Here is a 27,174-nt window from a genome sequence, read left to right on the forward strand (position 1 = left end):
CATCAATCCTCTTCCATCCGCTCCTCAAACAGCACTTTGTTTAACCCCCTCACCACCTCCTATCCCCTCATCCTTGGCTTTCCCAGTTCTTGGATGCATAACAAAAGTGTGTTTTTTTGTTTTTTTTAACCACAGGAAGTAGACTGGTCTGGACTAAATCTCTATGCACTTGCATACAATGTGTGTTAAAACATCAACAACAAATCACAACCACTTTTGACAAGAAGATTTGAAAGATGCCAAATGATGAGGAGTAAAAAATGCCCATTTAGTTCAGGACTAAAATCTTTCAAAAGGACCAGTCATCAAATTGACAGAAAAAAAAGAAAAAAAAAAGATAAATGAAAAATAAATAAAAAAAACTTTTTCTGAGATCAATAACAACTTACTCCAACACACCATGCACTTGTATCATTCCTAGTATCATTACCATTATGGCAAATCTTTCTAAGATCCTCACATACTATCCTGAAACAGAATAGTCACATCAAACCTGCTTTGCTTGGCATGTCTCTCATAAATGCAACACCACCTAAAGCAAAGAAAACCCTTACCCTCACTAATCTGCCAGCTTGTGCAGGGTCCACAACTATCAACTGCACAAAATGTATGAGGCACAAAAATTTTGCGGTTCGAAAAAATATCCACTGTCAAAAAATTTGCATGGCATGTTTTTTTGCAGTGCCAAAACCATCCACTGCCCCATGGCAATACTTTTTGCAGAGCCCCCCAAAATATCTTTCAAATACCCAATTCTTTACCACATGGAATTTTCAGAAGACAGAAATCCTCAACACTAACACTTCACACCCTCTGAGTGTTTACCATTGGCCAACTGACATATAAATGTACCCCCATGAAACCGATCTGCAGCCAACTGGAAATGAGGTAAGAAAATCCTGGCAGAGGTGGACAAATGCACATGCACAATGCATTCCAGTTAATGGCAACAAAAGAACAAAACACATTATTTTTTCTTCAATACTTTCTTTGTCACAGTTCTCGTTCTTGCCTTCATGCTCTTCAGATTTCGGCTTGAGGGCAAGTGCATGTTCCACTTTGTCAAGTTCATGTTTGGTTGATGTACCATGGTACCTACCTTTGACAGGGAAAGTTAAGGACACACACAGACGCTGGAATTTCATCTTATAATCACCTTTGTAGAAAAGAGAGAATCAATGTCCTTTCAAGCAGATAAAAATGTGGCAAACAATCAACAACAACAACAAAAATCAAACAACACAGATAGCCCCACAGAATTATTACAAAAGAGGGAGCAGACCAGATTAAAAAATGCAAAGATGATTAAAATTGAAAATGACATCAATCGACATTCCCAGGCAAAAATCACTACTTACCAAAAAAAACAACCCATCTATCTCTCCCTAGGAAAAAAAAACACAACTAAGATGATAAAAAACATCACTGACTGACATTCCCAAGCAAAAATCACTACACACAAAAAAGATCCCCCCCCTCCACCTACCCCACACACAAAAAAAAAAAAAAAAAAAGAAAAGAAAAAAAGAAATCAGTGAAAAAGTGACAATCTACAGGTTAAAAACGTTCCTACCAGACGAAACCAAACCCTTCTCTCTCCCTATGTAAAAAAAAAAAAAAAAAATTTTTTTTAAATCAAACGCAAAAATGATAAAAAATGATATCAATCGACATTCCCATTCAATACTAAAAAAAAAAAAAAAAAAAAAAAAAACGTCGGTGAAAGAGCAAGAACAGTCTACAGGTTTCTGAAAACTTTCATCATCAAACTTTAACAAAAAAACAAACAAAAAAAACAAACAAACAAAAAAACCAAAAAACAACTTCCTCCCCCCCGCCCCCTCCCACCACACTCTCCCTACTTGGCCTCTTTGCCACTGCTCTCTTTCTCTGTTGGCCCCGCCTCTCCCCCTGCCCCTGGCTCCGCCCCCTTCTTCTGCGGGGCCTTGTTCTTGCAGGCAGGGGAGATGCCAGACAGCTGGTGGATGGCCTTGTTCTCGTACACCTGTCATTGAAGAGTTCATAGCCAGTTCACAGTGGTGCTTCTTATTCCCTTGTACAACTGTCATTTATAATGATCAAATCATGGTAGTGTTTATTTTTATTCTCTTGTACAATTGTCACTGAAGGATTTATAACGATAGATTTATGGCAGTGAGTATTATTTTTTCTTGCACATACCTGTCACTGAAGAATATAATGATCAATTCATAGCAGTGTGCCTTATTAACACTAAAGTTTTGCAACGTGATTGTCCATATATGAAGAAACAGACAGACACAGAATTGTGTATGAATGAAGGTGAAAAAAACAACAAAAAAGCAAAAAGAAAAACACTGATTCCAAGTTTTGTACACTTAATTGTATGACTTGTACATTTTCCTTCCATATTATTGTAACAAACCCAAAATCAGTGAATGAAAAGTCGTATTTATTCCATAAACGCTATTAATTACTTTGGCATTGTGTGATTTATATACAAAATAAAACGGTGGTTGACCCAAGAAAGTCCGGGTACCACAACCAAAAAAAAAAAAAAAAAAAAAAAAAAAAAAAAAAAAAAAAAAGCATGTGCCTTATTCTCTCGTACACCTGTCATAGAGGAATTTTTAATGATCAATTCATGGTAGTGTTTCTTATTCTCTTGTACAACTGTCGTTGAAGAACATTAAATGATTGATTTACGGCACCGTTTCTTAATCTCTCATGTACAGTCATTGAAGAATTTTAACGGATACATTTATGGTAGTGTTTCTTATTCTCTTCGTACACCTGTCACTGAAGAACTGATAATGATAAAGAAGTGTTTCTTTTTCTGGCGTACACCTGTCAATGAAGAATTCATAATGATAAACTCAGCAGTGTTTCTTCTTAATTTTCTTGTACACCTGTCTTTGAAGAATTTGTCATGATGAACTCACGGTAATGTTTCTTATTCTCCTGTACACCTGTCACTGAAGATGTGATAATTAATGATAAACTCGTATACCTGTCACTGAAGAATTGATAATGATGAACGCATACCAGTGTTTCTTTATCCTCTGGTACATCTGTCATTCCAGAAATGATGATTATAAACTCATAATTACGTTTCTTTTTCTCTCGTTCACCTGTCACTGAAGAATCAATGATGATCTATAGTAGTGTTTCTTCTTATTAAAACAGTGCTCTACTTAGTGTTTCTTAAAGAACACAAGTTACTTATTTCATTTCACTGTGTGATAAATCATGAGGCTCTCTTTACTACTTTCATGTTTTTATTCAGCTTAATATGTTAGCCTTTTTGATGTATTGGCTGGGCCCACTGTAGCGTCATGTTCATGTGTGTTAGACTCAGAAGATGTAGGTTGGAGGAGTGTGCTGTGCGAGTGACAATCCTCTGGATGAAACCATAATCTCCATTTAGATCAATATCTGTACATATCTGCTATGCATGTGTGGATGTATATATGTAAATGTGTGTCTTCATGTTTTACATCTATTTGCTTATTTATCATCATTGGTATCTTATTTATTTATTTATCTATTATTGTTATTAATTTTTATTATTATTATTATTATTACTACTACCTTTTTTTCTTTTTTTTTAACATTATAGTTATTATTTATTTATTTATTTATTTGTGTAAGCTTATCTATTATTTATTCACCTTTTTTTTTTTTTTTTCCCTCAAGGCCTGACTAAGCGTGTTGGGTTACGCTGCTGGTCAGGCATCTGCTTGGCAGATGTGGTGTAGCGTATATGGATTTGTCCGAACGCAGTGACGCCTCCTTGAGCTACTGAAACTGAAGATCAATAAAGATGCATTGTATAGTACTGCAATGCATTGCACTGCATTGCATTGCATTGCATTGTACTGTACTGTACTGTACTGTATTGTATTGTACTGTACTATACTATACTGTATTGTATCAGGAAGGTGGCATAATGTTAAGATGGTTATCTGCCAGTACAGAGTCCATGACTGGTCTGGGTTCGAATCCCCGCCTCGCCCTTTCTCCCTGGAAAATCAAACTGATCACCTCGTCATTTGCATGAGGCGATAAATTGAGACCCTGTAAGCACAACACACTTGGCGCACAATTCTGGAGAAAAAAAACCACATCCAGTCTGATATGGATGACAAATATACATGCATGCACTCCTGGCCCAAGCACCCTGGGTTATGCGGCTTGTCAGGCATCCCACCCAGTAGATGTGGTGTAGCGTATATGGATTTGCCTGAATGCAGCTGACCCCTCCTTGAGAAGCTGAAACTGCACCATACTGTACAGTGTTAATACAGTATAGTATTGTACTGCATTGTATTTTATTGTATTGTGCTGCGTTGTTCTGTACTGTACTGTACTGTATTGTATTGTACTCTATTGCACTCTATCATTGTACTGTATTGCACTACACTCTAATTGCATTGTTGTATTGAACTGCATTGCACTGTATTGCATACTCTATTGTATTTTACTCCATTGTATTCTTTTGCACTCTATTGTATTGCATTCTACTGCACTCAAACTGTACTCTATTGCACTCAATTGTATAGTATTCTTTTGCACTCCATTTTATTGTATTGCATTGCATTGCAATAGCACTATATTGCTGTTCTGTACTGCACTCAATTGTACTGTATTGTACCATACTGTATTGCATTGTATTGCATTGTCGTTTTGTTTTGTATTTCACTCTATTGCACCGTACTGTATCGTACTGCATAGCATTTTAGCATGGTTGTTTTGCGTTGAACTCTATTTTACTGTATTGTACTGTACTGTACTGTACTGTATTGCACTTATACTGCACTGTTGTTTCTGAACTGCACTCTATCACATTGTACCACTGCACCGTACCTCCACGGGTATGTCTTTGGGAGCCATGGCGTTGTTGACCATGGCGCGGGACAGCACCTCGACAGGGGTGGTGATGGCCGTGGGGAACAGGTAGCTCACCGGCTTCAGCAGCACCCGGGCGAAGGCCTCACCCGGCCGGTGCTCCTCTCGGTTACACATGATCACCCTGACACACACACACATACACATACACAGACACACGCACCACACACACACACACAGAGTAAATATACAAGGATTCCCACAATTATGAATAAAACAAAATTCCACACTTTTAAAAAAATTTCATTTAAGACGAGAATGAAAAAAATGTTCTGTGTACTGCCAAACACAAAGCCAAGCTGAATGGAAAATGTGTCAGCTAAACGACAGAACTACTACAGGACTTTTCCAGTTGTACACAGAGATGCCAAACCCTGTCAAGTGCTTGGAGGAACAATCAGGAAATTTGGTAGGAACATTCTGAATCTGGTAGGAACACTCAGACTCCGAGCCACATCAGCAAACGTATGTTTTATCTACAAGGCCCACAAACATTTGGGCCTACCTGCAACATGGTGTAACTGCTACGATTAATCTGACTGCATCATCATGTGAGACCATGGTTAGTGGTGACTGCCCTGGCCTCGTGACTGATAGGTCTAGAGTGTCTGGGTAATGTCACAAGAGGAAAGCATGTGATTATGCTATGTAGTCAAAACTGAAGTCATCGGAACAGTTTTGACATTGGTGTAATGCTGGAACAAACTGCGATCGGGTGAAACAAAATACAGCGAAATTGTAACCGTTGGCATCTCAGTATATTCTCTGCTGCTGTACCTCACACTTAGAACGGGCTCTCTCTTGCACTTCATCAAATCTCTGCTCTCAGCTCTTTCAAGTCTGGCCTTATAACCTCCCTCTTTCCAAAACAACTTCTCCCTACCCTCCCATGTTCTGTCCATAGTTCCTCTGGCCTTCTGTATAGATGCCGTGATAAGCTTTGTCTTTCATCCATTTCTTTCAGAGTTGTGCTTCATTGCTAAAGTTGGGTGAGAAAGAGCTTTGATTTGCCTCTGCACAATGTTCAGCACTATATAAGTTAACTGACGATGATGATGATGATGTGGGGGTGATGGCCTAGAGGTAACGCGTCCGCCTAGGAAGTCAGAGAATCTGAGTGCGCTGGTTCGAATCATGGCTCAGCCGCTGATATTTGCTCCCCCTCCACTAGACCTTGAGTGGTGGTCTGGACGCTAGTCATTCGGATGAGACGATAAATCGAGGTCCTGTGTGCAGCATGCACTTAGCGCATATAATAGAACCCACTGCAACAAAAGGGTTGTTCCTGGCAAAATTCTGTAGAAAAATCCACTTAGATAGGAAAAAAAAACCAAAACAAAAAAAAACAAAAAACAAAAAAAAACTGCATGCAGGAAAAGATACCCCCCAAAAAATGGGTGACACTGTAGTGTAGCGATGCGCTCTCCCTGGGGAGAGCAGCCCAAATTTCACACAGAGAAATCTGTTGTGATAAAAAGAGAAATACAATACAATGATAATGATGGTATGGATACTTATACAGCTCCTATCCTCCATCAGAGACCAAGCTGAAAGTGCCTTACAAACATAGAGTCATTTGCACAACAGGCTGCCTACCTTGGTAGCCAACTGACGGCTGCCATCTGGGCGTTCATCATTCGATTCCCATGTCATTCAATCAGGTTTCAGTGCACTACAAACACACATACTCATGCAGACATTTACATGTATGACTGTTCTGTTTAATTTTCCTGTCATCCGCGATGTTGGCAGCCATACTCTGTTTTCAGGGGGTGCATGTTGGGTATGTGTTTCCATAAGATGATAACCCACCAAATGTGGACATGGATTACAGGATATTTAACATGCATATTTGATCTTCTGCGTGTGTGTACACACAAAGGGGGTTCAGGCACTAACAGGTCTGCATAAATATTGACATATGAAATCAGAAAAAAATCTCCACCCTTTATCCACCAGGTGCCGTTACCGTGATTCGAACCCTGGACCCTCAGACTGAAAGTCCAACCCTTCAATCACTTGGCCACTGCGCCATGATCCATTATCATGACTATTTTGTGTTATAATTACTCATTCTGATAGTGACAGGGTCGAAACACTGGCGATGCACACTGCAGCCACCAGTATGACACTCACGCAGGTCTGTAGATAGAGAGACGATCAAAGTGCAGGACTTTCAACGCTTCCTCCATCTGACCCTGAAAAGACAAACACACACACACACACACTCATTAGCCACCACACAAAGGCAGCAAGACTTTTATCTCACCCACCCATAAATCTCTTTGTTTCATAAAGATGCAGAAGAAAATCCTGTCTGAACATATATCATATCAAAGGCAGGAATATCTGAGGTTGCACTTACATCCCTGCACACACACACACACACGCACACACACACACACACACACGCAAGCACACACACACACGAAGACACACATGAACAAATCTGCCTTTCTCCCCCACTCCTGCTCCCTTCCCCACCCACAGTGGGTAAAAGCTACAGCACCACAACCAACAAGTGACACAAACACAACAGTAGGAGAAAAGAGAGGAGGGCTGGGGATGGAGGGTGGAGGTCAGTGTAGACAGCCAAGCACGACCCTCCACCTCCATGTTTCCGGTTTCAATAGCTTGATTAAACCCATAGAAAGGGGGTAATTTTGGGGTGGGGGAAAAGTGTTTGAGTAAAGTCTTAGACTAGCCACAGATGATCCCTGTGCAAGAGACTGGCCAAGATTGAAGAATGACCCTGGGGATCAAGTTCAGCAGGGGGGCAGAAGTGAATAGACTATAACACCTGCATGGGGTGAGGAGATGAATAGTATGAATGTGTGTGTGTGTGTGTGTGTGTGTGTGTGTGTGTGTGTGTGTGTGCGCGCGTGTGTTGTGCATGTGTGTGAGTTGTTTGTTTCGTGTGTGTGCTGGGTAATTGTCAACTTTTCTTTTGCAGAACCTGATGCAAACACTTTCTCTGTATGAGATATCAAAGCTATTCTTATCTTCCTACAGATGTTACTTTTGCTGCACCAGATACAATATCTCTTTATGAGATATCAAAGTTATCTTCTTATACATCTTACTTTTGTTCTGCCGCACCTGATGCAATTTCTCTGTATGGGATATCAAAATTATTCTCATCTTCTTAGTTACAGATCTTACTTTTGCTGCATCTGATACAATTTTCTCTTTTTTGAGACATCAAAGTTATTCTTATCTTCTTACAGATCTTACTTTTGCTGCATCTGATGCAATTGTCTCTTTTTTGAGACATCAAAGTTATTCTCATCTTCTTACAGATCTTACTTTTGCTGCATCTGATGCAATTGTCTCTTTTTTGAGACATCAAAGTTATTCTTATCTTTTTACAGATCTTACTTTTGCTGCATCTGATACAATTTTCTCTTTTTTGAGACATAAAAGTTATTCTTATCTTCTTACACATCTTACTTTTGCTGCATCTGATGCAATTTTCTCTTTTTTGAGACATCAAAGTTTTTCTTATCTTCTTACACATCTTACTTTTGCTGCATTTATGAGATATCAAAGTTATTCTCATCTTCTTACGGATCTTACTTTTGCTGCATCTGATGCAATTTTCTCTTTATGAGACATCAAAGTTATTCTCATCTTCTTACGGATCTTACTTTTGCTGCATCTGATGCAATTTTCTCTTTATGAGATATCAAAGTTATTCTCATCTTCTTACGGATCTTACTTTTGCTGCATCTGATGCAATTTTCTCTTTTTTGAGACATCTAAGTTAATCTCATCTTCTTATGGATCTTACTTTTGCTGCATCTGATGCAATTTTCTCTTTATGAGATATCAAAGCTATTCTTATTTCTTACAAATCTCACTTTTTGATTTGCCACATCCGATGCAATTTCTCAAAAGTTATAAGATATCAAAGTTATTGTTAATCTTGCAAGCTTATCCCATCTCAGACATCTATGCAAATCTTGCAAGCTTATCCCATCTCAGACATCTATGCAAATCTTGCAAGCTTATCCCATCTCAGACATCTATGCAGTGTCCAAAAAGGAGCGGAGACCTTGGTGCGCGTGTAGAGCATGCTGCTGTTCTTGTTGGCACTCATGGTGGAGATGACGCTGAAGTGATGACATCCCTCGTCCTTTGCAATGCTGGCCGCGCTCAGCACGTAGTCGTGGTCCACCCGCACAAACCCACTCTGTGATGTCAACACACACGGGTGATACTACTTTAGTGGTCACAGAGGGAGTAGTAGTAGTAGGTGAAGGTAGAAGAAGTAGTACAGCACCAAGTCAAATTAAATATATGCTGCACACACACACACACGGTCACACATATATATGCACAAACATACTAATTTCTTTTTCAGTATATGAATGATTTAAAAGAACTGTTATTCTTTTACAAGTTTTAGTTTTTAAACTATTTGAAAAAAACCCACCATTACTGGAAGAAGGTTGCACAAATATAAAAATACTGAAAAAATGCCAGGTTGAACACTGGGGCCTCTTATAGTAAAATAAACCAGAGGAACAGTACCAAGCAGGATGGAATATGAACACACATACAAGATACACAAACACACACAGATACTAAACACGCTGAACTTATCTTAAAAAAAAAAAAAAAAAAAAAAAAAAAAAAAAATATATATATATATATATATATATATATATATATATATATATATATATATCCGGCCGTAGTTCTCTCATTTTCTCCGCATAGGCGGATAGTGGTTTGCACAGGACAGGAATGTCAGACCCCTGCCGGAGTCTGCACTAGTTGGGTCACGGTTAAGTATGTGTAATTAAAATATATTTTATGAAAATACATTCAGTTCGAGTGTTCTCTCTCTCTCTCTCTCTTTCTCACTCTTCTCACGCAGACACACACACACATACAAACAATAATTATATGCAAAGCACACACACATTACCTTCTGTGTTTTTATTCTGGCTAAAAATGTAAAACCACTTCAGTGAACAAACATTATATTATTGACCAACACACACACCCACACACACACACACACAGGGCAGCAGCCTAGTGCTTCAGTGTACAAGGTACCCACTCCAACTATGTATACAGACATGTTAAGGATTTGCAAACATCTTACAAAACCCTCCCACCCATGTCCTTCAACTCTCACAGTCACAGCAGTCACCCTTTAACATGCACTGACATGTGGTGGTGGTGGTGGTAATACTAAATAGTGGTAGTCGTAACAGTAGCAGTAGCAGCAGCAGTAGTCATGGTCCACCCTCAGAAACCCACTCTTCACTGGATATTACTAGTGGTCCAACACTCTCATTGTTTTCCACGGCAGTCACCCTTTAACTCATTCCTCTCTGCTCCCAAACAACGGTGGGGCCCCAGTGCGCTTTTTTTTTTGTTTGTTTTTTTTTTGTTTGTCACAATTGCACCTGAGCAGCACTCTGGCATTGAAACACAATTCATCTGACTTTTTTGTTGTTGTTGTTGTTGCTGGTTTTTTTGTTTTTGTTTTTTGGTTTTGTTTGTTTTTTGGTTGGTGTGTGTGTGTGTGTGTGTGTGTGTGTGTGTTTAAACTTTCAACTAAGCCTCAACAATCGGAGGAGAAGGATCACGTACACTTGACAAACGTCTGAGCAAATCTATTGATGAAGTTTGGAGGTAGACTGAGGATTATGAAGTCTGTGTTGTGTGTGTGTGTGTGTGTGTGTGTGTGTGTGTGTGTGTGTGCGCACGCGTGTGAAAGTTTTGTTAATGACTGTGGCAAGAAATATGTGTCTTGCTGCTTGTAAATATCATATAAACTGTTCTAAGATTTATATGGTTACATTTCTTTTGATCCTGCCAATGAGTTTGATAATAATTGTTGTGCAACACAATGACAGGTGAGAAAGTATGTGAGAGATTTATGCAAACCGTCATTCTTTCTTGTTTCTAAATCATCTATAATTTTACAAGGATTACCCAACTGGGATTGTTCAGCTATTTTTCAGACACATCACAACAGAATGTAGCCTGACTGGCTATGATCTTCAGGTAAACCAGTCAAAAGTGATCTACCTAAAGTAAATCAGTCACACGTGATTTACCTCCCTTCCCAGGGAGCATTATTTCTCATCAAATTTTGTAATAATGACCACTTCCTAATACCTGGGATTATAGATTTTATGTAATCAAAATTCAATACGAATATTTTTTTCTAATTATACAATATCATTTGGTCAGAAAGTCTTTAGTTCTTTTAAATTAATATTTGTGTGAATTAATTTTGGCAAGACCGTCGAAATCTCAGTTATGAATTATACAAAATACTTTCTATCCCTATCCACTTTAAAAGAATTTTATCTGACACATAACCTTACCACCTAATCAAAAAAACAAAAAACTGAACAAATAAACAAATTAATAAAATAAATAAACAATCAACCTTTCTAAAATTAAATATTTGTATACCTTATCAACTTTAAATGAAAGAGAATGTTTGTGATTGATTGGCAAAAAAGTAGCTTGATACAAGAGAGACTGTGGATACTACCTGTTTGGACAGAAAATAATGAGGACTTCTGGTGGTAATACATTATCTGTTTGAATAGGAAACAATTGCATTTATTTATTGTCTTTAAGAAGGGTCTGATAGGGATATCAGAGCTACAGACAAAGCTGATTTCCTTCTTGTTTATCTTGAAATTTTTTCAGTATGCAGTTTATCAAATAATTTTTTTTTTAAGCCAGTAGTGAAAGGGTATAAAAAGCATGGACAGAACACTAACATGAAGAAATCACCAAAAACAAACCACTCACAGCCCCAGACTTGGCCTTCGTGGTTCCCAGGCAGCAGAACCCCACATCAGCACCTTTGAACACATGCCGACTGGCGTCCAGATTTTCAAAGTCCACCACCTTTTGCTCCTGTCATGCACAACAAACACATGAATTGTTCTGGGTGTGTAATATGAATAAATAAATCATCAGGGAAGCAATAAAGCTGAGGTAAAAAGTGTTGGATGCCTGGTGGACATTTTTCCAGTCTCCTCCAGGTCAAAACATACATGTCACAGACCAGCTTGTGTGTCATACACAAGCAGATCAAAAATACATGTTAAAAAGATCCATCCATGTCAGTGTTTGGGTTGGTTACCCTGAAAAGAGTATCTACATGGCAGGGTAAAAAAAAAACACGGTCATATACGTTAAAAGCCCACTGCAAATGCATACTCGTGAGTGGACATGCCCATGAACAAAGAAGAATCATCATCAGGAAGTATAATGATAAGAAGCAGCAGCAAAAAAGATTTATAAAACAATAGAAAATGTGTTTATGATAAAATATCAATGAGAATAATGTACAAAACTCTTCAACACACCTCATCACGCACAAACTCAACAGATTAACTAAACAGACTCATAAACTCAACAGATCTAATCATCCCTTACAGTCCCAACTCACAAACTCAACAGATACCCCCACACAATCACAAACTTGACAGATTCACCTCACACAACACACTTAACTAAACCAAAACTCACACACACACACAACATACTCACAAGCTCAACAGATACATCACACACACACGTCTAATAGCACCCACCAACTCAACAGATATGTTGATTTGTATTATGACTCTTTTTGTCACAACAGATTTGTCTGTGTGATATTCAAGCTGCTCTCCCCAGGGAGAGCGTGTCGCTACACAAGTGCCACCCCACCCTTTCTTTTTTGCCTGCGATTTTATTTGTTTTCCTATCAAAGTGGATTTTTCTACAGAATTTTGCCAGGAACAACTTTTGTTGGTGTGGGTTCTTTTACATGCCCTAAATGCATGCTGCACATGGGGACCTCAGTTTATTGTCTCATCCGAATGACAACCCCTGCCCCCCCCCCCCCCCCCCCCCCCCCCAACATTCAGCACATACACACCACACACACTCACAAACTCAACACATAGATACATATATATATACATATGTGTTGAGTATACATACTCACAACCAACACACACTCACAAACTCAACACATATGTTATATACACACACACAGACTCACAAACTCAACATATACACTCCCCACACTCACAAACTCAACACACACACAGACTCACAAACTCAACACACACACAGACTCACAAACTCAACACATGCCCCCCCCCCCCCCTACACACACACACACTCACACTCAACACATACACCACATACACACTCACAAACTCAACACACACACACACCCCAAACTCAACACATACATCCCCACACTAACAAACTCAGCACATATAGCCCCCCTCCCCTCACACACACAAACTCAACACATACACACACCCCAAAGTCAATACATACATCCCCACACTAACAAACTCAACACATATAGCCCCCCTCCCCTCACACACACAAACTCAACACATACACTCTCACAAACTCAACACACACACCCCCCCCCCCCCCCAAAGTCAACACATACATCCCCACACTAACAAACTCAGCACATATAGCCCCCCTCCCCTCACACACACAAACTCAACACATACACCTCACACACACAAGTAACAAACTCCACTCATACACCCCTCACATCCAAACTCAACACATAGTACACCCCATCCCCCATTCACAAACTCAACACAGTACACTCCCCACCCCAACCCACACACACTCACAAAGTCAACACATACCCCCCCCCCCCCCCACACACACACACTCAACACATACACCCCATACACTCACAAAGTCAACACATACCCCCTCTTCCCCCTACACACACACGCTCACAAACTCAACATGTACACCCTACACACTCACAAACTCAACACATACATCCCCCCTCCCTACACACACACAACACACACACTCACAAACACATACATCCCCCCCACACACTCACAAACACATACATCTCCCCCCAACACACAACACACACACTCACAAACTCAGGGCCAAAGCTGGGGTCCAGGGACACCTCCCGGCGCCCGATGAGGAGGACTTTTGAGAAGACCTTCAGCTCCTTGAGGTCCTGCAGGAGCATCCTGCCTGACTCCCCTGTGTAGCCCAGCACAAACGCTGTGTGGTCCTCCCCTTTGAACCGCTCCAGGTTCACCCCGGTCTCACTTGCCATCCTGCGGACATACCACACACAGAAACTGTATTGTATACTGTGCAGGGATCAGGTTCGACATCAGTCATCGGTCATTGACGCATTTAATTTTGAAATGACCTATTGTTTTTCAAGTTGCCAGGTCACATGACTTATTGTTTTTATGACCAGTCGGTCAACCAAAGTAACCATCTCTCTCTCTCTCTTTAACGATCGCGATCGCTTTGTCGTCTGCTCCTACAGGAAATGACTATAAACTGGTTTATTAAAATACGGATCCGTGACGAAACGAAATCCGAAACGAAATCCGAAACGAATCTTTATCGCTGCCTTTCGCGAGCTTCGGCGAGAAGAATTGGCGTTCCCACTTTTGCATTAACCGAGTGCAGTTCCGGGACAGCAGATTGTGAGAGGGGGTTCAGCGCACAGAATCGAATTCTGACAGCCCTCAGAAACAGGCTGAACCCCCTCACACAAAACAAGCTGCTCTCTGTCAAGCTGGGCAAGGTGGCACCCGAAGATGCCCTCGGTGCATGGAAGGCTGCAAAACCAAGGGTTGTCCTTGCGTCATCTTCCCGCAAGGCATAATCGCCTGACAGCAGTAAATGAGCCAGTCGTATATGTTTTCTAGTCAACGCAGAAGACCAGAACATTGCATTTTCTTGTCAGAAATCAATGACATTCTTAACTTCTTTTTTTTCTAGTCAATGAATGACCAGAATGGCCAATGTATTACATTTTCCTTTCATTTGTGCATTATTAAAGTTTGAAAAAGCCCGGGATGGGTGATATTTGACCTATTGATTTTCAAAATGACCTATTGATTTTATGTTCTTCCGGTCGTATGACCTATTGTCTATTGAACCCAACCTGATCTCTGACAGTGCCAGCCGCATTTGACTATAAGGTTCCATCAGGGGCCGTATTCAAGATAAAATTCATTTTGCCTTCAGGCAAGTTATCTTTGACATGGTTGGGACCCGCGGGTACAGTTTACCTTGAAGGACAAGTTATCTTCGTATTCAAGACACACGTGGTTCGCTCAGACAGCTAACCCATTGTCTTTTTTTTTTTTTTTTAAATCCCGACGATTCCTGTCTGCGCATGCTCTCAGTTTCATTTCTCATTGCACCACAGCTCAGAACATTGTCGAGAGAGTTCGCAAAACATGTGCTATCTGTAAAGCATGCCTGTTTTCCCTTTAAAAGAAAGAAAGAAAAATGCTGCAAAAGGATCCGCCATATTTACCTCTGCTTCGTGGGCAGTCACCCTTGGCAGGTAGTAAGGGTAAAGTTGCCTTCGGGTTTGTGGACACGTGGGTAGACTCGTGTTCATGAATACTGGATATTGCTTACACTCGGGCAGTATGCCTTGCCTCAAGCAGATTACCCGCAGGTACGCATTTCCCTCAGGTACGATGTTCTCTTGAATACGGCCCCAGGACAGCAGTGGAGGCAACTGCTGTCCCAACTACATGTACCTAGGTTAGAATTTGATTATTGTACTCGTAGAGACATGGACACTGATGGCAGAAACAGAAAGAAGAATCCAAGTATTCGAAACCAAATGCTTGAGGAGACTACTACACATGTCCTACAAGGAGCACAAGACCAATGACTATGTGCAGAACCTGGTCAGCAACCTTGTTGGGCCCCAAGAACCACTGCTGGCGACTGTCAAACGACGGAAGATGGCATGGTTTGGTCATGTCATACGACATAACACCCTCTCCAAAACCATCCTGCAAGGGACTGTAGAGGGAGGGCGCAGACGGGGGCGGCAGAGAAAGAGCTGGTCCGACAACGTCAAGGAATGGACCAAAATGACGATGCCAGATCTCCTCACGACAGCTACCAACAGAACGGCGTGGCGAGGTATGACATCTTCCTCATGTCCCCCCAACGACCCCAGCGGTCAAGGGAATGAGTGAGAGTGAGAGAGATCACTGCCCATCGTGGGCCCCATGTCAGTCGTATCTGACAGTGATCATCAGAACAGCAGTGGAGTCAACTTTGCTACTGCAAGGAACATTGCAAAACAACTGAAACGTTTCATGTACTGCCTGGAAACTTCCCTTGGGCCTGCAGCATTCCTATCCTCAGGTGAAAAACCTTGCCAATGACTGCAGCGCCTGGCAGTCTTTAAGGCCAGACACTACAGTCAAATAACGACTTTTTTTCTCTCCAACAATGTCTCTTTTTTTTTGTTTTTGGTCTACTAGGTGTATCATCACTTGTGGATCACAGTAAAAGTTATCTTAGATTTCTGTGAATACCCGTTGCTATGGAAGCAAATCAAAATGGCCGCCAAACAATGTATCAAAGAAATCGGGTTTGTGGTCCATGTGATGCATGCAAACATTTTTTGTTATGTGGACTTGATACACAATGACATTATCTTAATTTTCACACCAGATTGTGTTAATTGCTCAATTATTGTATTTTTTATGAATTTTTGAGTATTGTGAAATCCTCAAAATTTACAATGGGTAAAACGATTGGAACTGCTATGAATTAAAACCCAGAGAATATTTTCATACATACTCACGACTTCAAAACTTCAATACCATGTTATAAAACAATCATGCAAAGTTTCAGGGTTATAGGTTTACTCATTATTGAGCAAGTCCACTCCAAGGTTTGTTGTCATGGCCAGAAACTTGATGACTTGCGTCGAAATTGAACAAAATAAACACTTCCGTGATTCAGGAAGCAATCTTTATAGTCAATTTTTTCATTGTTAAAGACATCTTTACAGTGGAAAAATGTATGCATGTGATAGAAGAGATGTTCAAGAATCAAAATCCACCAAAAACCCAAATCAAGAAAAATCATCATTTTGGTCTCTTTTGCACTGCCATATCCCCCTTAAGGGAGTTCTGGCATTTGAGGAGTTCAAGCGTCTTCAGAACCCTAACCAGAAGTGTCAAACCCACAAAGAAAGGAGACAAGACCCATCCTCTGTTGTTGCCTGCTCACAATGCGGCCGCATTATCATCTTCTGAGTTACTGCCCTCGTCATTTGCGATGGACTTCTATGAGGATGACGATGATGATAATAATGACTCTTTAATCCCCCCTGTAACGACTGCCGCCTTGTCGCGGCGCAGGGGCTTGCGTGCCCTGACAACCCCCGGAGCTATGCCGGCGGGAGTTTTACTCCTGGCAGGTTCAACCAAGCCGGACAGGTCCGCGTGGGGTAGGGGCCAGACTAACTGGCAGTCAGTCCCCTGTGCTCACAGGGTAGGTCTTTAGGCCATGAGCTAAGGGCGGGGTAACCCCTACAGAAACCTAGAGGGCTGAAGACAGCGGTACTGGGCCAGCGCGCGCCTTCTAACAAACCACAGTGCCATGCAACTACGCACAAGAGAGAGTTGGACAGATCATGTGAAACCGATGGCGCTTGCCCACTGAGGTCCCTCCAGGGTGGTGCAGCGCCGGGCTCCGCGCCTCAACGGAGTCCGCCCTCAGCGACTGGAGGTCACCCTCATCCGTCTTGGCACGCCAGGAGACGGCGGAGGAATGCGAGTGGCAGCACATCAACTTCATCCAAGAAGCGTCAACCTTTCATGGTTATGCATTGGAATGCAGAAGGAGTCATGAACAAAAAGACGGAGCTAGAACACCTCCTGCATGAGAAAAACATCAACATCTGCTGCATTTAAGAAACCCACCTGCAAAGCGGAAAAGCATTCAGAGTCAGAGGCTATCAGTGCTCCTGCGAATCAGCCGTCCACATGGAGAATGCCGAGTACCAAACGATTAGGGCCAAACTGAATGACACAGAGTTGCACATCCTGAACTTCTACTGCCCCGATGACCGTCCACTGTCCCTCGACACCATAGAGGTCCCAGACGCAAGTTTTCTTGCTGTGGGTGACTTCAACAGCCACTCCCAGAGCTGGGGTTACGACCATATGGACCGCCGAGGTGAAGAAGTGGAAGACTGGCAAGACGACCATCATCTCGTTCTCATTAACTCCCCAAGCGACACCCCAACCTTCTACTCCAGACGATGGCGCTCCACCACTACCCCTGACCTTGCCTTTTGCACTGACGACCTCCACGGAGATGTTAGCAGAGAAGTAGGGGATCAGCTGGGAGGCAGCGATCACAGGCCAGTGTTCATCACTATCAACAGGAACACCACCAACACTCCTGTGCCCCCACGCTGGAATTACAAGAAGGCCAAATGGGGTCTCTTCAGACACCGCACCAATGCTCTTACCAGGGACATCCATGTCCACGGCAGAGACATCAAAATCAATAACGTTGTCAGAGAGCTGAACGGCTGCATCCTTCAAGCAGCCCAAGAATGTATTCCACGTGGAGCTCGCAAAGACTACAAACCCTACTGGTCACACCAGCTTCAAGAACTTCAGGACGAGATGACAGAAGCCAGACAGGAAGCAGAAAGAAATCCATCAGATGAGAACCACCTGCGACTTCAGCAGACGAAAGCCAAATTCCTCAAGGCAAAAGTACAAGCGAGACGCCAGAGCTGGAGAGAGAAGACAGCGGCGCTGAACCTTGAGAAAGATGGAAGGAAGCTGTGGAAAGTTGTAGGTCAACTCAATGATGAAGGCAGCAGAGCTCAAACAACTACGCTGGAGGAGAACGGAGAGTTACTGACAGGACGACGCACAGCCAACCGCTTTGCTGACAATTACGCAGAGGAGAGCAATGTACCTGTCAGCCCTCTCCAAACAAGAGAAGCAAGAAGGGAACAGAGAGACGGACCCACAACACCGATGTGAAACTCATGAAGCAGCCCCTCACTCTTTACGAGCTTCAGACAGCTCTGAGGAAACTAAAAACCAGGAAATCCCCAGGGCCAGATGGGATCACTAACGAGATGTTGAAGCACCTTGGCAACACCGCCGTCCTGAAACTTCTGGAGGTTTACAACCACAGCTGGGAAACTGGGACCTTGGCTCAAGTCTGGCGAGAAGCCATCATGATTCCTATCCTTAAGAAGGGAAAGGACAAGAAGAAGGCGGCCAGCTACAGACCAATCAGCCTGACCAGCTGCGTTGTGAAGACCCTAGAAAGGATGGTGAACCAGCGCCTGCTTTGGTATCTCGAGACTGAAAACATCCTGGTTTCTGAACAGGCAGGCTTTCGTCAGTTTCACAGCACAGAGGACCAAGCTACCTACCTCGCACAAGAAATAGAAGATGCGTTCCAGGAGCAGAAGGTAGTTCTTGCTGCCTGGATTGATCTGCAAAAGGCCTTTGATAAAGTCTGGACTGACGGCCTCCTCGTGAAGCTGCAGAGATGTGGGGTCGCAGGGAACATGCTGCGCTGGATCAGATCCTATCTCCACAACCGCAGGGCAAGGGTCACAGTTGACGGACACAAAGGCAAGAAAGTACTGCAGCGACACGGAGTTCCACAGGGAGGAGTCCTCTCCCCTTCCCTCTTCTTGATCTTCATCAATGACCTCATTGAAACACTTCCCAAAGGTATCCATGCTGCACTCTACGCTGATGACCTAGTGATGTGGTGTAAGGAGGAACATGCCACTACCGCCACCTACAGAATGCAGCTAGCAGCAGACTGCTTAGCAGCATGGGCAGAGGAGTGGTATGTAGCCATCAACAAAGAAAAGTCCTCTACAACACTCTTCACACTGTCACCAAAACAAAAACCAGGAACCATCAAACTGGACGACACACCCCTGAGAAGTGACGAGGAGGCTACTTATCTTGGTGTCACCTTCGACAAGAGACAAACCTGGAAGCCACACATCAAACGTGCTGAAGCAAAAGCCAGACGCAAGTTGGCCATCATGCGAAAGCTAGCCGGAACCAGCTGGGGAGCAAACGAAACGATACTCAAGCGCGTCTACCAGGGAACCATCAGGCCCCACCTTGAGTACGGCTCAACAGCCTGGTCTACGGCAGCGTAGACCCACCAGCAGTCTCTGGATAGGGTCCAAAATCAAGCCCTACGGATCATCACCGGATCCATGCGATCCACACCAATCAAGGCCATGGAGGAGGTTACTGCCACAACCCCTTGCACAAAGGAGAGACGCCAAAATCATGGTCCAAACAGAAAAGTTCCAGTGCCTGCCTGATCATCCGATGAAGAAGAGGATGAACGGACTGACAAAGAACCGCCTCAAGCGCAGTAGCTTTATCCATGAAAGCAAGAGACTTGCCAGGGCGCACCGGGATGGTGTGCCTCCATCGACGCTTCCACTGAGTCCCAACGACCTGCCGCAGCCATAGAATGAAGACTCCACAAGTTTTCATATCTCAACATCAGTCCCTCAGGTCGCTCCAGGAGATTCTCAGGATGACACGGCCAAACGCACTCTGACACAAGCCATGACTGCTGAAAGGTACCCTGAAGAATCCTGGATTCACGTGTACACAGATGGCTCTGCAACCAACGCTGTTGCTGACGGAGGAGCAGGAGTGTACATGAAGTCTCCTGAGCACCACACATCCACAGCAAGGATACCCACTGGAAAGTACTGTTCAAACTACGCAGCTGAGGTTCAGGTGCTCATGCAGGCCGCTTCAATGGTTCACGACTCAGAGAGCGAATGCCCACAAGTTGTCTTTCTGACAGATGCGTTGTCTGTCCTGGAAGCCCTTGCAGGAGATAAACTTCCTCGTCTCAAGGAGAAACTACAAGAAGTTGCCCAGCAACGACGAGTAGTCCTGCAATGGGTTCCAGCCCACTGCGGAATTCCAGGCAACGAAATTGCGGACCAGCTCGCCAAACTCGGAGCGAAAGAAAGACAACCAAACAACAGTGTTAGCTTCGCTGAAAAGAAGACCCTTGTGAAGGCAGCACTGCGACCACAGCCACAAGGGATGCATATCACGAGCTTGAACGCTGGCAGCAGGTAGCAATTATGCGCTTACGCACAGGACACTGCCGCCTCAACGCGCACATGTTCAAGAAGCTGAAGCTGGCACCATCACCGACCTGTCCCTGTGGTCTTGAAGACCAAACACCAGAACATGTTCTGCAGACTTGTCCCCTCCACCAGGGACTGAGAGACACCGTGTGGCCAGAAGCGACCCCACTACGCACCAAGCTCTACGGCTGCAGACAAGACCTGGAAGCCATGACGACATTTGTCTCGCAGGCCAGCCTGACTCTGTGACAAGTGCGACCGAAAAGAAGAAGAAGAAGAAGACTCTTTAATCCTTTACATATAATTTCTTAGCAAGCAAGCCCATATACAAATTCTTTACACTTACAGCTGTGGGCTCAGTCAATACAGCAACCATCACTGTTGGTGCAACTCTGAACTGGTACAACTGAGCAAGTCAACAATGCAAGCTGTTCAAAATACACTGATGGAAATAAACTTTTTGATCGAATCACGGAATACTCAATTCGCAATATCATATCATAATATGTAACATCTGCTCACCAAGTCACACACACACACACACACACAAATAAAAAAAAGCTAGAGACAGAATTGAACGAAAAAAGAGAAATAAAGGAAAAGAAAATGAGTTGCATTTGTTCATCTATCCTTGACACAGAACTGGAAACAGATGGTAAACATCTGAAAGTAGTTAATCTCCACATGCATTACAGTGCTGAGTCTCAGTGTGTGTTGAGTATCAAGTACCACAGAAACAAAAGGCCACCGATTTCATGATAACAGTTTTATATATTGGTGGGTAAAAAAGCACAGACTGGGTCAATAGTATACTGGAAGAACAAAGTGCAATTTCACTTTCAAGGAGTGTGTAAGAGTGTGTGAACATATAATAAATTTACACAATACAAAAAAAAAGGGGGGGGGGGGGGGGGGGGGGGGGGGGGGGGGGGGGGGGCAGCAGCAGATGCCTGACTTTGCACGTGTACACCCAACACAATGACCAGGCCTCGGCAGCTACAGTGTATGGCATTTTATATTATTAATCAAATTACTTATCAAGTTAAATAAATATATAATCCATAAATCCATTTTAACTCTGCCATTTTGTACTTCTAAATAATCATGTCATTTAATTAATGTACTGTCAATTACATTTTGATGTTTCATTACAATTTGTTTTGTCACACACTGCCTCCTGTATCTCTCTTGGGAGATCTCTCCATATCAATACACTAAAGTTTGACTGAGTATTCATTAAAAACAGTTTCCAGATCTACACACACACACACACACACACCAGACCCAAGTCTGAAAAAAAAGAAGAAAGAAAAAAAAGAAGAAAAAAAAGGGTATGTTAGTCTTGAGTCTGATATCCCCTGATATCAAATGACCTTTTTGCCCTAATTTCACTGTTTCAGTTACATCGGCACTATATATATATATATATATATATATATATAAACTAATAAAGTAGATAGGGCTGACAGTTAGGAGAGGGAGCAGATGCCTGCCCCACACAGAGACCCAACATACTGTTACAACAATAAATGCCTGCCATAGGTATCTAAAAGTAAAACATGATCAATAAACAAAAACAAAATAAAACAAAAATGTATATCAATATATATATATATATAACATACAGTGACACACACACATACATGTATACACTCACATTCAATGACAGGTGGTTAAAACTTACATCTGAGACAGGGTGGTTACACAGTTACACACTCATTCATTTTGTGTTTACATGTATTGTCAATTGTGTATGATATATTGATTAATATGTGAGTCTTATGCAAACTGAATCAACCATCTAAATTTCTCTCAGTCATTTTCTGGAACTTTATTTGAGTCAATACAAGTGAATGCACTGCATGTGCATACATGCATATGTGTGTCCACAGATAAGGAAAAAACAAGTTGAACAGCATACATGTATACACACTGTACAAACACAATTATCTCTCAGTGGATACATATAATTATTTATAGTCAATTTGAGCACTGCCCAGAGATCAGTCTTGACAACAGTTGTCTCATGACTTGCCAAACAGAAAAATTAAACAGTCCCCCCCCCCCCCCCCCGTTTTTAATGCTTGAGTCAGCTTGAAATGTTTGACTCAATGGGGGTAATTCTTTTTAATATTTTGGTTGTTGTTTTTGTAAATCGGAATTTCATTGAATAAAGCTAGATTGTAACTTGTATATATATATGTAAGGGCAATACAGGCATCTTCGCTGCTATCTTTCAAATCCAGTCTGAAGACCCAGCTTTTCCCCTCCAGATTAATTCTTAACAGCTCATCCGTTTCCAGTATGAACTAAAATGACTATTTGTGAGTGAGTGAGTTTTGATAGTTTCAGGATCGTTGGTGGTATTTTTGATTGTGTACTATTTATGATTGTGTGCCATGACTTGTGTGACTGCGTGCACGTATGCTTGTGTGGGTGGGGGGTGGATGAATAGTTTTCAATGTTGTTTGCTATCTTGTGTTCAATTTTTCCTTTTTGATATAAATTTACATATATATGTGTTCTATTTGTAAACGCCTAGGACTTATTTTCAAGTTTGGCATAAATGCTCATAATAATAATAATTCAAAAAAAGCAAAAAGCAAACAACAACAACAACAAAAAGCCGATAGGATCAAGTGTGCTGATATTAATAGCAAATGATTTTTAACAAAAAGATTGCTCCCAAATCGGCAAATGGCTGAGCAGACAACCTATTTTGAAACCTAATGATTGCATGGTATTGTGTTGTAATCACCTCGATTCACTGTATTCTGGTTTGTCACAACAGAGTTCTCTGTAGTGTATGAAATTTGGGCTGCTCTCACCAGGCAGGGAGAGCACGTTGTTGGAGAGTGTACCAGCATCCTTTTTTTCTGTCTGCGTGTATATTTGTTTTTCTGTGAAAGTGAGTTTTTCTACAAAATTCTGCCAGGGACAAACCCCCCACATCCCCCCACCCCCTCCTTTTTTTTTTGCCTTGGGTTATTTTTTATGTGTGATGTACAAGCTGAATACATGATCTTGGTTTACTGTCTCATCCAAAAAAAATACTTCATTGTCATTCAGATGACAGTGCAAATCGATCCACATCAGAATTTGTATTTTTAATGCACCCACCGAGTGTGACTCACTGACTGACCCTCATATTTTCATTTCAAATTTCATGGTTTATTGTTAAACTGAAAGACAGCACCAATTGTATTCTATGGCATGGCTTTCATAGTAACAAGAGTGCTGGTTCTATCCCCATTGCAGCATTAAAGCCTGAACTGGACTATAAATGGCGGGCGATTTGAATCAAGCCAGTTTCTCACCAGAGTCTGACACTGTGACGTCGGTGAAGGTTTATTCAAAATAAAAGCCTAATAAAGCTACGGTTTGGCTTCATTTATGGCAGAGAGCGAGATTTGCCTAGCAACTTCCAATCTAGACCTGAATTGACTTTGGAAAGTACAAAATGTGTCAGCTACACGTAATACAAAATTTCATGGTACAGTATATGACACCAAATTTGAATGCAGAGAAAAGGGGCGGAGCTAGAGCCGTTTGTGTTTGCGCTAGACGTGTCTGTCAGATAAAAATAGCACCAGCACGTGGTACTGTCCGGTGAGAATTGGAAAGCATGCAGACAGCCCCTCGACGTTGGCAACCGTAAACGACCACATTGTTTGTAAAACATGCAAACGGAGAGAAATATGACGATCTACTAACCTACCGGACACGTGCTCACGCTTTTTATAGATAAACTCCGCCCCTTTCCCTTTTATGGATAGGCTCTAGTGCGCATGCGCAACCGAAACCTTGCTCTCGGGAGTTAAGACTTTAAGATTTCTAAACCCAACAGAAGACCATTCAACTGAAGGAAATAAACTATAAAGTTCCTTGACTTATCACATTTCACAAGCTCTAAAGCTGTGCGCTGCAATGCTTGCTACACACACCATTCTATCAAACTGGAAGACACCAGCTTGAATATATATACAAAGCATATGAACATGAATGGCAATATCAATATCATGATTAGCTAAGCACTTTTTTCTGGAATTTTAGTGGAAATTTCAACATTTCTGGCACCAGTTCTCAAATCAATTTTCCCCCTCAAGACTGAAGGAGTAGTATTGACCACATGGCCTGGATGTTCACTCCACCACTCACACAGAGGAGTGAAGGGGAAGAAATGTGGATATTTTGCGAAACTAATTATTGATCAATGGAGTTGAATAACTTGAAAGGGGTTGGGCTCGGTATCCCACATTCAATCATTCTGATCCCATTGTCATCAACTGATTAACAAGTTATTTCCTGACTTTGTCTCATTGCACTCAAGTAAACACAACCACCCCGCGTGGCATTTTCATAATTTTGTTTTGGTTTCCTTTGCTGATGAACTTGATCACGCTCTCAATCAGAATAAAGATCATTCTGGAATCTTCAGACTCCGGCCAAATAAAATACTGCGCGTTCTCAATTTGGGACAGCTGTAAAAATGAAATTTTGCCCATTCAGCAACGCAGTCTTTGCTTCCATCTTTCGCTCCTTCCATGTAAGAAAACAAAACCGATTTCCATTTAAATACAAAACAAAACGCACGGCGTAATGTCGCGATCATGTAAGCGTTGCAGATTATTACTCACATGCAATGCCTTTCAGTTCCGGGCTCGTGTGCAAGTTCGTGGTGTAGGAAGAATCCGCCCAGACAAACAGCTATGACCGCAACAGCGATAGCCGAACCTCCAATGATTTCGTCGCACTTAAACCACAGGAACTGCATTGGGCCAACCGACGTCGGTTAAAGACAAAAATCTCAACCTTTACCTTTGCAGTAAACACTTATGACCTCCACCGGAAGTATTCGACTAATGGTAAGGGAAATAACCATTCAAACTGTTACCTCGTCGTCTCATGATGATCTGTCTTGAATCAGAAAGATGGGCTGGAGTTGCAGTTCGCATGACTGATCTGAAGACAGTGAAAAGCATCCTGGGCAGGCGCCAAAAAGGAAATGAGCGAGCCGACAGGCTTGCTCGTAGTGCAACAACAGCAAGCGGCTTCAGTTTCATATTGGAAATGAATGATCTTTCGAAACGAGAGAGAGAGAGAGAGAGAGAGAGAGAGAGAGAAGGCCAGTTGAGCCCACTTGGTCACAACGCATAGATAACCTGAGGGAAAGATCGAGAGAGAGAGAGAGAGAGAGCAACCGGCCGTACGTTTGACATGAAACTGAGGAAGAACAAAAGAGCCATCAAACACTTCATAAAACAACTTTTTTTTTTTTTAACTCATCATCTCAGAACGTCTCTCTCTCTCTCTCTCTCTCTCTCTCTCTCTCTGTGTGTGTGTGTGTGTGTGAGTGTGTGTGTGTGTGTGTGTGTGTGTGTGTGTGTGTGTGTGTGTGTGTGTGTGTGTGTGTTATTTTGCCGCCGGAAGTAATCCTCCATACTCCAACAGGACTGAGTGAAATGACTCGGATAATCGTTCAGTGAAACTACGCGAATGTCACAGTGGCGGTGTATGCGTCAGTGTGTGTGTGTGTGTGTGTGTGTGTGTGTGTGTGTGTGTGTGTGTGTGTGTGTGTGGTGTGTGTGTGTGTGTGTGTGTGTGTGTGTGTGTGTGTGTGTGTGTGTGTGTGTGTGTGTTCCGCCGACGGCGTGTCAATGTCGGTGTGTGTGTGCGGGTGTCACTGTGTGTGTGTGTGTGTGTGACTGTGTGTGTGCGCACGGTGAGTGCCACTGGCCAGTGTGTGTGTGCGTGCGTGCGCGCGCGCGCGCGCACGTGTGTGTGTGTGTGTGTGTGTGTGTGTGTGTGTGTGTGTGTGTGTGAGCCGGTGTGTGAGTCAGTGTCTCAGTGTGTGTGTATCTCAGTGCAGTGCGCCGTGTCAGCCTGCGTGCGCACGTGTGTGCGCGTTCTCTGTCACAGTGTCTGTGTTCGTGTAAAAAAAAAAAAAAAAGAAAAAAAAGAAAGAAAAAAAGGAGCCCGGAAAAAAAGAAGAAAATAAACTGCACTCAGGCTTACACACACACACACACACACACACACACAATACACGTGCGCGCAGCGAGCAATTACCCCCCCCCCTCCACCTCCCAAGAAAACAACAACAACAACAAACGAACAAAACAAAACAAAACAACAACAACAACAACAACAAAACCCACACAGAAAACGGGAATGAAGCAAACACTCGTTCAAAACTAAAATCTCACATTCAAAGATATTGATAGTCCATGAAAATAGAGGCAGACAGACAGTTGAACCATGCATGAATATGAACAGAGTAATAATGTGAACAAAACAGGGGAGAGGGAGAGAAGACACAAAAGGGACTGTACACCAAG

At 42.4% G+C, this 27,174-nt stretch overlaps 1 protein-coding gene across 1 annotated transcript; it reads right to left on the minus strand.

The window, feature by feature from the left end:
- Positions 1–1,858: 1,858 nt before the first annotated feature.
- On the minus strand, positions 1,859–25,628 carry LOC143286600 (protein HTATIP2-like). The gene is made up of 7 exons (XM_076594234.1): positions 25,474–25,628; positions 13,793–13,982; positions 11,677–11,784; positions 8,942–9,079; positions 7,024–7,085; positions 4,846–5,011; positions 1,859–2,005 (listed from the first exon to the last, which is right to left on the minus strand). The coding sequence occupies exons 1-7, from the start codon at positions 25,608–25,610 to the stop codon at positions 1,859–1,861; spliced, it is 948 nt and encodes a 315-aa protein (XP_076450349.1). The 5' UTR covers positions 25,611–25,628.
- Positions 25,629–27,174: the final 1,546 nt, after the last annotated feature.

The sequence above is a fragment of the Babylonia areolata genome, chromosome 10 (assembly GCF_041734735.1).
Source record: "Babylonia areolata isolate BAREFJ2019XMU chromosome 10, ASM4173473v1, whole genome shotgun sequence".
Classification (NCBI taxonomy): domain Eukaryota; kingdom Metazoa; phylum Mollusca; class Gastropoda; order Neogastropoda; family Buccinidae; genus Babylonia; species Babylonia areolata.

What these genes read in the sequence shown, in the direction of transcription:
- LOC143286600 (XM_076594234.1), bottom strand. Translation starts at nt 25,610, where the DNA reads ATGCAGTTCCTGTGGTTTAAGTGCGACGAAATCATTGGAGGTTCGGCT. An exon ending in TGCTCTACACGCGCACCAAG is followed by an intron (nt 7,086 to 8,941) that starts GTCTCCGCTCCT and finishes TTGTCTTTTCAG; the next exon opens with GGTCAGATGGAGGAAGCGTT. An exon ending in CTCTCTATCTACAGACCTGC is followed by an intron (nt 5,012 to 7,023) that starts GTGAGTGTCATA and finishes TGTGTGTGTCAG; the next exon opens with GGTGATCATGTGTAACCGAG.